This window comes from Ranitomeya imitator, chromosome 6 (assembly GCF_032444005.1).
Source record: "Ranitomeya imitator isolate aRanImi1 chromosome 6, aRanImi1.pri, whole genome shotgun sequence".
Classification (NCBI taxonomy): Eukaryota; Metazoa; Chordata; class Amphibia; order Anura; family Dendrobatidae; genus Ranitomeya; species Ranitomeya imitator.
The window spans coordinates 382967445-382979468 of record NC_091287.1 but is presented as its reverse complement, the minus strand read 5'-3'; the positions used below and the strand labels follow the sequence as shown (position 1 = coordinate 382979468).

Genomic DNA, 12024 nt, shown 5'->3' with positions numbered 1-12024 from the left:
CAGTGACTGAAACACAGAGTGAACTGGATATGGTGGACGCCCAGGACAGACAGGGTATGGCGGAGACACAGGACGGGCAGGATATGGTGGACAGACTGGATATGTCGGAAACACAGGATGGGCAGGATATGGCAGACAGACTGGATATAGCGGAGACACTGGACAAGCAGGATATGGCGGATGACCAGGACTGACAGGGTAAGGCGTAGACACAAGACGGACAGAGTATCGCACTGGAGAGAAACAAAGAACAGAGGGACTTGGGTCACGTGAGGACAAATGACAAACAGGCAAAGGACAGAGGGAGAGGCTACCTGATAAAGGAAGTGTCAGTAGAACTTCCGGGTCAGGAAACCAGCAGCATCATGGAAAGGAGGAGCGGAACGAACGAAGGTCAAGCAGAGGGAGTGCGCGTGCGCCGCTGGAGCCGGAGGGAGGAGTGCGCACGCACTACCGCTGGGAACCAGAAGCCAGCAAGGAGACCAGAAGTCGGGAGGCCGGGCGGCGCACAGACACACCGGGGACGCACTGGGCCGGACAAGCGCGCCGGGAGCCAGCAGAAGACCCAGCCGGAGCAGCAGCAGCGGGAGAAGCGCGCCGGAAGAGGTAAGTATGCTGCGAACCAGGTGCGGCGCACCGTCAGAGGTATGTATGCTGCGAACCAGGTGCAGCAGGCGTCACACTGCTCCAACTGCAGCATGATGTTTTTGTTATCCAGCGGTACATTATTAACTTTATGTACCGTATGCCGCACTAATAAACCTGGTGTCCGCTGCACTGGGGGACCGACCAGCTTATACAGTGTTTATAGTACTCCTCTTCTGCTTTTTTTTTCAAATAATATTTTCATTTATTTGAAGTGTCAAACAAGGTTAGGAGATACATTGAATATTCACCCACATTTCCATGTCCTAAATGCATGTGTTACTTATTTAACATGCAAAACATTTTGCTCTTCTTGCTGACCTTAATGTTCTATATCATATACTTTCGGGCACCACTTAAGAGTTGCTGCAGAACCTAAAATGTCATTTTCTTGAAATCAAATTTAGATCCTTCATGAAAGAACACCTAAGGGTGGTGCGCAAATTAATATTCCTAGCAAAGTTGTGCCCTGGAACCAGCTGCAAGGTACCTATGTTTACAATGCAAGTATATACATTTCAGATTTTTTCATATTAGACAAAAGATTTGGCACACAAGACAGCTTCTTTTTCAGACGTTGTTGCACGTCTCCTAAGACCCTAAAGCCTAGCAGGTATTTGAATAGTTATTATCTTAGGTTATAAAAATACACTACAGACCAGTGTCGAACTGGATTGGCAAAGGCCCATCGGTAACATTGATTCTTGGGGCCCACTGCTTAGCTACATGCAAAAATAGCCTGACCCTAGCACATAAATTTACTTTTGCTTCTATGTAATATTTAGGTAGCTTGTTTAATGAATGATTAGATTATACCTTTTTCTGCAAATTGTGAATCAAGTGTATAATCACTGCTCATTAGTACTCCTTCACAGGGGCCTACCAGAGGATTCTCCTGTGGGCCAGTCCAAGCCTGCTACAGACCATGACTATAGCTGCCATCTTTTACATATTCATTTATTTAGTAAAACAGGATATCATTTGAATGATGCACAATGTATAGATTTTGTATATTTGTTTTTTTTTTTAATTAATATCCGCTAATAATATTTTATATATTTTCTGCATTTTATAATTTTGGGTATATTGATCTTTCTTTATCCTGGTCCTGTTAAACTGCTACTGAATTCAGTAAAAAAAACATAAGAAGAACCTGTATGATAGTGGTGTCAGCACTGGCTCTCTTGGGGATCGCATAACATTTTCACGTCAGGTGATCCCTGCAGCCTATCAGCGCTGGCTTCACTCTTCGCTTTTACGGACAAATCATATACATAAATTGAGAACTGCCGCCTCTCTCACTTCCCCTGGATATATGTGATTTGTCTCCAGGCAGGGAGAGTGAAGCCACCAATGATTGGCTGCGGGGATTACATGACATAAAAGTGTCATGTGATCCCAGTCAGAGCCATTGCCATGGCATCAGCAGCAAAAGTGAGAATAGGCTTTATTATTTTATAAGGGGAAACAGAGTTATTGAGAAGCGGTAGTCCAGGTAGTGGACAACCCCTTATAAGAGTCTTGTGCCTCAGTGATCTTAGCACATCTCACTCCAGTGCACTCTGGATTAAGAATGGCATTTAGAACACCAGTCATGATGAATTCCCCCCACATTAGGGGATCACAGTCTCTGTACAGCCCTATGCAATATGCTAGTGCTATGTAAGTACAGCGCCCCAGAGTCCTGGTCGTTGCAGTAATGTCGTTCTTCCACCAGGGGGAGAGATGTTACGTCTGATAGCACCAAAGGAGTTCACCCTGCCAGGTATCACAGCCACACACACACTTCACACGCTGGTCCACCAGGGGGAGCTAAGGGTTCTGTTCACTAGGCCACTCCTCACATAGGGTAAAACTGGTGGGTTGGTTAGGAAGTTAGTCAGTCAGAGGGAGTCGTAGGAGAGAGAGCTCCTGGCTGGGGGCCGACGAGAAAAGGTCTCCAGGTCGAGCTGGCTGGGGTGATCCCTGGTCAGATCCAGACTGAACTCTGAGGAGGAAGGAAAGAAGGACACGGAGCTGTGCCTGCAACCAATGCGGCAGCATCCTAAGAAAGGAATTGTGCTGTAGTGAGTGAGAAAAGAAGTCACAGCAACAGGAGTGAAACATCAGTGGGAGAACAGCTCGACGCAGGCTGCCTCCATCTGAATGGCAAATCTGGTGGCCGGACTACCGAGGGAGTAATAGCTTTACTTCAGAGACCGTCAGGGCAGTCGATTCCAAGTTGGCTGTCCGACCTAAACACCTAAGCAGACACGGTGGCAATAGCGGAGGAGGGGCATCACTAGGGTCCCTATAAAATAGCCTCAGGCCACCACCGTCATAAGGGTTTGTCCTTTCCATCTGGGGGACAGAGAGAGAGAAGTAACAACAGTGAGGACCTTATGGTAGCTAATGCAAGTAAGGACGTACTACGTTACTGTGCGCAAGGGGAAGGCTACTGATTTCCACCTGGATAAGGGGACTCTGGAATTGCCATCAGACCGGCCGGACCCTGCCTACCCTGTCATCCGGCACTCTGGACTGTGGATGCTGAAGCCTTCAGTAAAGGTAAAGAGACTGCACCCATTGTGTCCTCGTTATTTGCCGCGCCTTACATCAACCACCATTACCACCTACACTTCTGGGAAGCCCTGGGGAAATACTTCACCTGTGGGAAGGTATACCATCTAGCTGCCATAACATCACCCCAGTGGATCCCTAAGCAGCGTTGGTCACCCTGACCGAATACCACAGGTGGCGTCACGAACACTACCGTTATCTACTGACTCTGCCTCATAGGGCCACGGTCCGGGTCGGGCCACCGTGACATCCTCGCTGAGGGAATTGAAGGACCCGGTACCGAGTACCCCATTGCCCTTACATGGGGGTGATCCATAAGCAATGATGACATAGTTTGTTTTTTGAACCAGTAAAGCCAGGCAGTGGTTAGCTAGATGGGAGTATCAATTAAGTGAAGTTAGTAATAGAATAGTAACAGTGCCTTTTATATGATCAGAAAAATTGTTCTTAGACTTTTAAAGGGAATCTGTCACAAAGTTTTTGCCATTTTGTTAACCAATCTCAGAGTAGAATAATGTAGGGGCAGATACCCTGACCCTCACCGCTGATTGGCAGATTTTGGTGTCTACACAGTGTGCACACAAAGTAGGCACAGTGGTGTGGGCGGGGTTATACTGAGCGCAGCATTCAGAGAACTGCTAGATCTGCAGCAGAGAAAAACTGTGATTCTATCAAAACTGCAGCAAGCAGACCAGTAAGTGATTCATTGCTGGAATCAGGGTCTCTGTTATTCTCAGATGGGCATAAAATTATGATAAAAATTCAAGCATGAAGGACAGAAGTAGAGCGTTAACACTAGGCACAGTAGTTCAGCATGTACAAAGTAGACTTATGTGAGAAGAAAGCAAAAAGGCACTCACCGATCTAAAATTCCTTGCTTTATTGAATCTTCATTAAAAAATTCATGGACGTGAGAGTGAGGATAGGAGTTAGTGTGAGCAGGTATAAACGACGGCCGTTTTGCGCTATGCCAGCGCTTCTACGGGTCCCTTGGACCCTATGTCCCTTGGCATAGCGTGAAACGGCCGTCGTTTATTCCTGCTCGGTGGAATCCGTATAACCAACTTATAAAGTGCAAGTGCATTCAGTTCAGTATGGAGGCCTGAGCTGGAAGGAAGCTAAGTATTTGGCCTGGGGAAGACAGTCTCTTTAAGTTCTTGTTTTACAGGTCTATTGTAACAAAATAAGGACAGCGCTTCATCACATACGTCTGAAATGTTAAAGTGTTTCTTGTCCAAGGAGAACAATTTCTCTCCTAATACGGAACCTGATTAAATGTTCATTTGGAACATACATTACATGATTTAATGCGTTTCCTAACCTCTTTTTTCAATTTATATTTATTTTATTCCTGTTGGAGTACCTCGGATAATTACTTTTCCCCTGTTCGAGTACCTGAGATAATTACTTTTCACCTGAAATAATTTCCTGGAGACTTACTGCATTTGTAATGTTCTGTCAGGTCTCTGCTAAAGTTTGGCTCCTATTTCCTAATCAGTTAAAATGAAGCTGCTGATTTAATGTTTGCTATTATTTTGTTGGATGTTGTGATTTGCAAGAAGAGAAGAGCATTTTTCTATGAGAGGCATAATTTTGTCAAAAATGATGTGGCTATTTTTCATAGTTTGTATCTACATTGTTGTCATGTGTTCCTGAATTAGATCAATACTTGTTTTCAATATATCACCTGTGCATGTGCACCTGTTTGTATAGCAATGTACATCTTTGAAGCTTTTAATAAATTAAGAAATTAAAAAAAAAAAACAACCTATCAATAGAAATTACAGAGATTGCAGTCACCACTAGTTTATATGTCTAGAGGGAACAGTGAACCATCGCATTAATAAAAACTGTACAGTCTCACCACTTGTATTCTTCTTAACCCTCAGTTGGTGAGGTGGGGTTTGCCACACCCCAGGGAATTTTTGTTCGGCTGCCATTCATTGAAAAATGCTGGTATGAGGATACGTGTCTCACAAGCTTCCATCCATTTCCTTGTCAACAGGATGTCGTCAAGGCCTCTCCTGGCCACACATAACAGAGCTAGCTGTCGCTAAGTGCTGTCTTTGCCTTGCTGAACCCACATCACCACTCATGTAATTCTTTTTTACTAATTTTCAAATTTTGAAAACTTCTTTATTTTTATCAAAGTATTACATTTTCCGATACTTGTGGGTTTCAAAAATTTGTTAATACTCATGTGTAATCATTCGCCAATAAGAAAATGATTAAAACAAACGTGATCTTTGCATTTTCTTTGAAAATAAGATATTTCTAAACACTGGGATATATATATATATATATATATATATATATATATATATATATATATATATATATATATATATATGTATATAGGAAACCCCACATCACCAGTTGAGTGACAAAAACTCCACATCAGCAGTTGAGTGTTAAGCAGCCATCCATATGCTCAGGAGGGGGCATGGACAAACAGGTACCCTAGTCTAACTGTAGTGCCTCAAGCATGTCTCCCATCCTGATGAGGAGAGCACCCACGAGTGGTCTATCCCACTAGTAATGTCCCTATACAGACCCTCCCTTGGGTCTTGTCAGCTGTGCACTTCTCGCAACGTTTGAGTGATCGGTAAAAGTTTCAGAACCCAGACTTAATCCCATCTGCTTGCAGTTAAAAGAACAAATAACATGAAAGATTTGTAAACTCAGATATGGTTCATCTGATTAGCTTCTCTGTACCATGTGATGTGATGGCTGCAAGGCATTATGGGAAATCCTGTCATGCCTTAGGTCATATCAACCTTATGTGATAGATGTAGTCTTCTACAATGCTGAAAAAGGCAGTAGCCTTTTTTTTGATAATTCACACAAATTGACAAATAGCAGCTAGACTCTGAATGGTATAAGAACCAAGTATTTCCTTAGCAAAACAGCAGGTTCCTAAGTTTATCAATCAGGGCATAATTTAGTGAGCAATGCTCACTTGTGACTCATGAATGTGACACTATCCCCTGATGATTCGGATAAGTATGAAACGCGTTGGGAGGCACCATTCATTGAGATGGACCTGTAAGGGAGAATGCGGACACAGTTTCTAAAGATAAACCGCTAAGAAGGTCCATTTTCTGACTCAGGCCACACCGGATCAGGCAGATGATCGGTAGAAGGCAGATGAGTATAAAATGATGGAATGTTTCTTTCTAAATATGCACGTGACAGCAGGTATTAAGATATGTACCCTTTAGGATCTGAGGACAAAAGGAGTACCTAGGTTTACTTTTGGCTGCACGGTTGCCATATGCCAATTTGAGAAGTGTTTTTTTCTCTGTATGAGCATGCTGTTATTGAACGGTGGTGCAGTGGTTAGCACTGCAGCCTTGCAGCGCTGGAGTCCTGGGTTCGAGCCCCACCAAGGACAACATCTGCAAAGAGTTTGTATGTTCTCTCCGTGTTTGCGTGGGTTTCCTCCGGGCACTCCGGTTTCCTCCCACATTCCAAAGACATACTGATAGGGAAATTAGATTGTGAGCCCCAACAGGGACAGTGATGATAATGTGTGCAAAAAATATAAAGCGCTGCGGAATATGTTAGCGTTATATAAAAATAAAGATTATTATTATTAATAATATTGCCGCCGCCATTAAGGTCAACAAAAGGATTATGACCACTGTTTAGAAGTGTTGGTTGAGGATTTACCCCCACTTGATTCGGTCATACCTGCTATGATATAAAGTTTTTTTGACCTGTTTGTGCTTACATGAATACACAATGGATATATTATATCTGTGAAAACTAGGGCTGCGGACCCTGTTAATTGTGTAGTGAGTTATCCAGGAGTGTGGTATTGGAGTATACTAATAACTGAAGAACAATACTGTAGCGGTTATAATTCTCTGGCGGTGACATCTTTTAAGCGTATCCTGTGTTTGTTTGTTTGTTTGTTTGTTTGTTTGTTTGTTTGCACCTAGCACCTTTTTAGCACAATTGTGTTTGGCACTTTCTTTTTTTCTTTTCTTTTTATGAGTATTAAATAAAAGTTATATTTTATCATAAACTTCACACAAATTTAATTCAAATTCACCGGGACCTGCGAGTTTCATGAAATTTGACTCGAATTTGGATAGTATTAAATCAATTTTCTCAACTCTAGTGTATTTTTTATGAGCACAGTAAGAGTATTTATTATAAGAACTATGTGGCCATGTTTTTATGCTGCATTTTATTTGTTGTTCTAATATAAAGTGATCATTTTGTTGTCGGAGATTTTGGGAGACTTATCTGTCCCAATAATAAAAATCATTATAAAAAAATATTGAGATAGAGAAGTCTCCCAAAACCTTATGATTACATGTATATCAACAAGTGGATATTTCAGCACCATGGACAACAGTTAACTTAAAACCTATGAATTCCAGTCCACAAAGGTAAGTGTGATAACAAGGTTGGATCTCAGTAATCTATAACTAGACTAGTCCTCCAAAACCAATTTGAAAAATAAATGTGATTTTCACTATTATTTACATTGGTCACCAAATGAGCACAGAAAATGTTAGAAAATGAAACAATACTTACCTCTTTTTCATTTTCTCCTGTTACGTATAAGAGTAGTCATCATGTGACCTCTGCAGTCAATCAGTGGCTGCAGCATGCCATACTGCTCGTATCACCATTCAGCTTTGGGAGCCATGATGCCAGGAGTATTGCACATGACCACCGGCCGCAGCAGTCATATGCCAGCTACTTGTAAATGAGGATTGGGATGACCACTGGAACCTCTGTAGTGATCACAATGGATGAAGGGTTGGGTGTTTTATTGTATTTGTTTCTAACATTTTCAGCAGATTTTAAAAACGTTTAAAAAGTTGTATAATCCCTACGAGTCTTTTGTTCCCTCAATGAGTGTACCTTCATCTTATGTTCATTTTCTAGAGGAACTTTCATGTGCTTTGTCTCATAGGTTTCTGCTCACTATTGTTGTTCCAAAAAAATAATGTGACAAATAATACTGAAGCATATAGTTAGTCTTTTCTCTTTTAGGCTGATTATAATCTAGCAAAAGCTTGAATTATTTTAGTTTCCTCATAATAAACAGGTTGTTTTTTTCTTGCAGTGTTTACCACATTATTGTTGAAGAAAAGAAATCTCGCCGAGTCAGAAAGACGTCAGAAATGCTAAAATGCTTTCCAGTTCCCATACATTACTTGAACGCTTCATTGCTGAATTCACAGTACTACTTTGCTGCAGACCTTCCTCCAAATCTTTTGTCGACTCCCATTATCTTCACAGTCGGTGACAATAAAACATATAATGGGTTCTGGAACGCTCCACTTCTGCCGCAGAAAAGCTACAGTATCTACTATCAAGCTGCCAGCAGAGCCAATGGGGTAAGAATGGTGTGGATGGTGCAGGATTTCTTCACCTCACTGTCAGGTTTCCAGAAAGAAAAGCTTAAAGGGTTATACCCAAAATACAAGTCAGACCCTATCAATGAGCGACTTCCAGCAATCCCATGATGAGGACTGTAGAACCCCAAGAATCAGGCACTGTAGCCCTGTCCTGAATAGAGTGAATGAGTGAATAGAGCAAAGCTGCCAGACATCAGCCAGTTATCCCCTAGCTGACGGGATAGTGTGGGTATACCGAAATATGCAAACAACAAAACTGGGAAAGAAAGCGCAATAGGGTCTTCACTGGTAACAAAAAGGTGGCAAGGAAAGGGATCCACTCACCGTATATAGTTGCTACAGAGCAACATGTAACTGGCATGAGAAAAATATCAGCTCCTGCAAGAAAATCAGTTACTAGAAGGACGAAACATTGCGAAACGATCGGGAGGAAGATGTCACTCCTGCGCTGCCGCTGATGAATCCACAATGGTTTCCAACGGATAAAAGTTTATTCATAAAACAGGTTTACAGGGTCAATGCTTTTCTAGGTCGCGCAGGACCCCTTCATCAGGAATGAAGAGGTTCTGCACAACCTCGAAACGCGTTGACCCTGTAAACCTGTTTTATGAATAAGCTATTATTTGTTGGAATCCATTGTGGATTCATCAGCAGCAGCACAGGAGTGACATCTCTCCCAATCATTTATACTGAATATGACATGCAATTAAGTCATAGAGTATCAGGGATACTGATTGATGACCAGGTTAAATGCTGAAGAATAATATGGAGGGGGGGAATGGAGACGTTATTAATTAGGAAATGTGTTGGGACTACCTAGAAAGATGTCTTTGTACGGTATGCCTAAAGCTATGAATGTTGAGAATTATCTTGAAAGTCCAAGGTAGCGCATTCCAGAGTTTGTGCAGCTCAAGTAAAGTCGTGGAGATGGAAGTAGGTTTGGTTATGTAAGACATTCTGTGCACAATGACAATAATTTTCCTCAATTATTAATTAATGTACAATTCATATTGGGTACAGGCATATAGAGCAAGCTCAGGATGTGAGCGAGCACAATACTCTGGTGATGTCACACAAACAGCACTTGTCTGTGACAGCAGTGAACAGAGCTAGAGCCAATTGCTGCTGTTTAGCGTTTAACCCTCTCTAACAGCATATTTGATCATAGGGGTGCACATGATCATGGGGACACTATTTTGGGCAGCCATCCACAAGGTTTCTTTGTCAACCTGCCTTGTGCAGCTATAACTGCTATGTTTGTACACCTGTAGGCAGGGCTTTATAAGAAACCATTTTTCTTTGTTTTAAAAATAGAGACATTAAAAAATATTTCCAGTATACCTATATCTATGAAAGCCCAATCTATCAAGATGTCAAAATGCTCAACTCATATGTTAAATGTCATTTAGTAAAAAAAATCTAAATGCCAAAATTGTCATTTTTGTGGTCGCCATTCCTACCCCTGAAAATGCAAGAAAAAGAAACTAAAACATTCTTAATTAAAATTTAAAAATAATCTTAATTTAATCAATTTTTTTTTCATATTAAACCTATATAAGTAATTGTAACGACCTGAAGAATTACCGTATGTTGCTAGGTCATTTTTACCACACAATATATGCTTTAAAAACAAAACCTCAAAAAACGAAAAAGAAAATAATGGAATTGTGTTTCATCTCAATGTATTCCCATTTTCCAATACATTGTGTGGTAAAATGAATGATGTAATTCAGAAATAAAACTTGTCCTGCAAAAAGCATGCCATCTTATGGGTATGAGAGCGAATAAAGTTCATCGAAGAAAGGAAGGAGACAAACTAGAAAATGGCAGAAGGAGGGAGGAGTTAAATAGAAAGTTTTGCGGTATGTTAGTAAACGTTGACTGTGTTAAATTCTTATTCTGGGAATTGGTAAGTAAAGAGACTCTGTCAGCAGGGATTTTATATCCCATCTAAGAGCAGCATGATGTAGGGCAGATACCCTAATTCAAGCAATATGTCACTGACTGGATTGCTTGCTCTAGCTTGCTGTTTTATAAGTAGGAGGTTATTACTGAGAGGACTAGCAAACCTGCAGCAATGTAGTCCTTGATACTCACGAGCTTTGTCTATCCCATCTCCATCACCAATGATATGAAGTTGTCTGCCTATGTACAGTGTGGACAGAAAACTATCAGTTTTGTAGTCAGTTTTGCAGACAGGGGTATTTACAGTTCTCAGCATTGAGAAAACTGGCAGAGCTGCAGCAGATAAAACAGTATTTATTTTTTCAAAACCACAGCAAAAATGACAGTAAATGACACATCGCTGTAATCAGGGTCTCTACATTAGGCCACTCTCAGATGGGCATAAAAAAATTGATGAGAGATTCCATTTAGGGTTAACCCTTAGTTTTATCAGAGATATGTTTAATGTGCTAGACTAGTTCTATTTAATCCCTAGTGTAAACCTATGAATGCTTAGTAATTGCCCTGATAAGGACAGTTGAAATCAGCTTAAAAGGATCCTGTCACCAGGTTTTTCCCTTATGAGGTAAGGCAAGTACCTGTAAGCCCTCATATTCAGCATTCTAATGTGCTGTATATATGCCCCTGATCTGGCCTGCAAGACAAGTAAAAAACTTTTTATTATACTTCCCTACTGGGTTGTCTGGTTTCATGGCCGTCACTAGTATAAATCCGGCACCTCATCTCTTCAAGTGATCACCATCCTCCTTCCCTGCTTTGTGTGAATCATGCATCTAAGTCATCTCACAGTGTTCCCCGTTATCGTGCCCCTGCGCAGGTGTACTTCTCTATGCTGTGTCAAGGGCAGAGTAAAGTACTGTAGTGCGCATGCGCCGATGCTCCTTGGCCTTTTCCTGCGCATGAGCACTGCAGTACATTTCTCTGTCCTCGACAGGGCATATAGAAGTACGCCTGTGCAGGAGCGTGATGGGGAACACTGTATGGATGACGTAGAACCCATCATCCTCACGAAGCAGGGAAGAAGGATGGCGACAGCAATGAGTTAGGAGGCACGAGAACAAGACCAGTGACACCCATCAGACCAAACTGCCCTGTAGGTACGTATAATAAATGTCTTCTTCTTTTCTTGCAGGCCGGATTGGGGGCTTACATACAACATTTTAGAATTTTGTATATGAGGGCCAACGGGTACTAGCCTTATCTCATATGGGAAAAACCTGGTGACAGGCTCCCTTTAATGTCCCCAGACGTGCTAAATTTCCAGTATGCATGTTCAAAAATTGTGCAATCAAGCAGCATCAGCTATGGTTTGGTCAGATTAAAATATTCCCTTATCATTCCCGTTTAAGAAAAATTCAGTTGAGATACTTCCATTTATTTGTAAAAATAAATATGTATTTTTGCCTAGTGATGTTGTTTCCTAATATATTAGGCACTTTCCTGTAATAATTCACTGAAAGGCCATAAAATCCAA

General features: G+C 41.5%; 1 protein-coding gene across 9 annotated transcripts in view; it reads left to right on the top strand.

The window, feature by feature from the left end:
• Positions 1-12024, top strand: part of PTPRM (protein tyrosine phosphatase receptor type M) — a 1024381-nt gene that overhangs the window by 689281 nt on the left and 323076 nt on the right. For all 9 annotated transcript variants that reach the window (XM_069731071.1, XM_069731069.1, XM_069731074.1 and 6 more), the window contains exon 12: positions 8291-8564. In XM_069731071.1, the coding sequence (XP_069587172.1) occupies positions 8291-8564 (274 nt within the window). The remainder of the gene's footprint in view (positions 1-8290; positions 8565-12024) is intronic.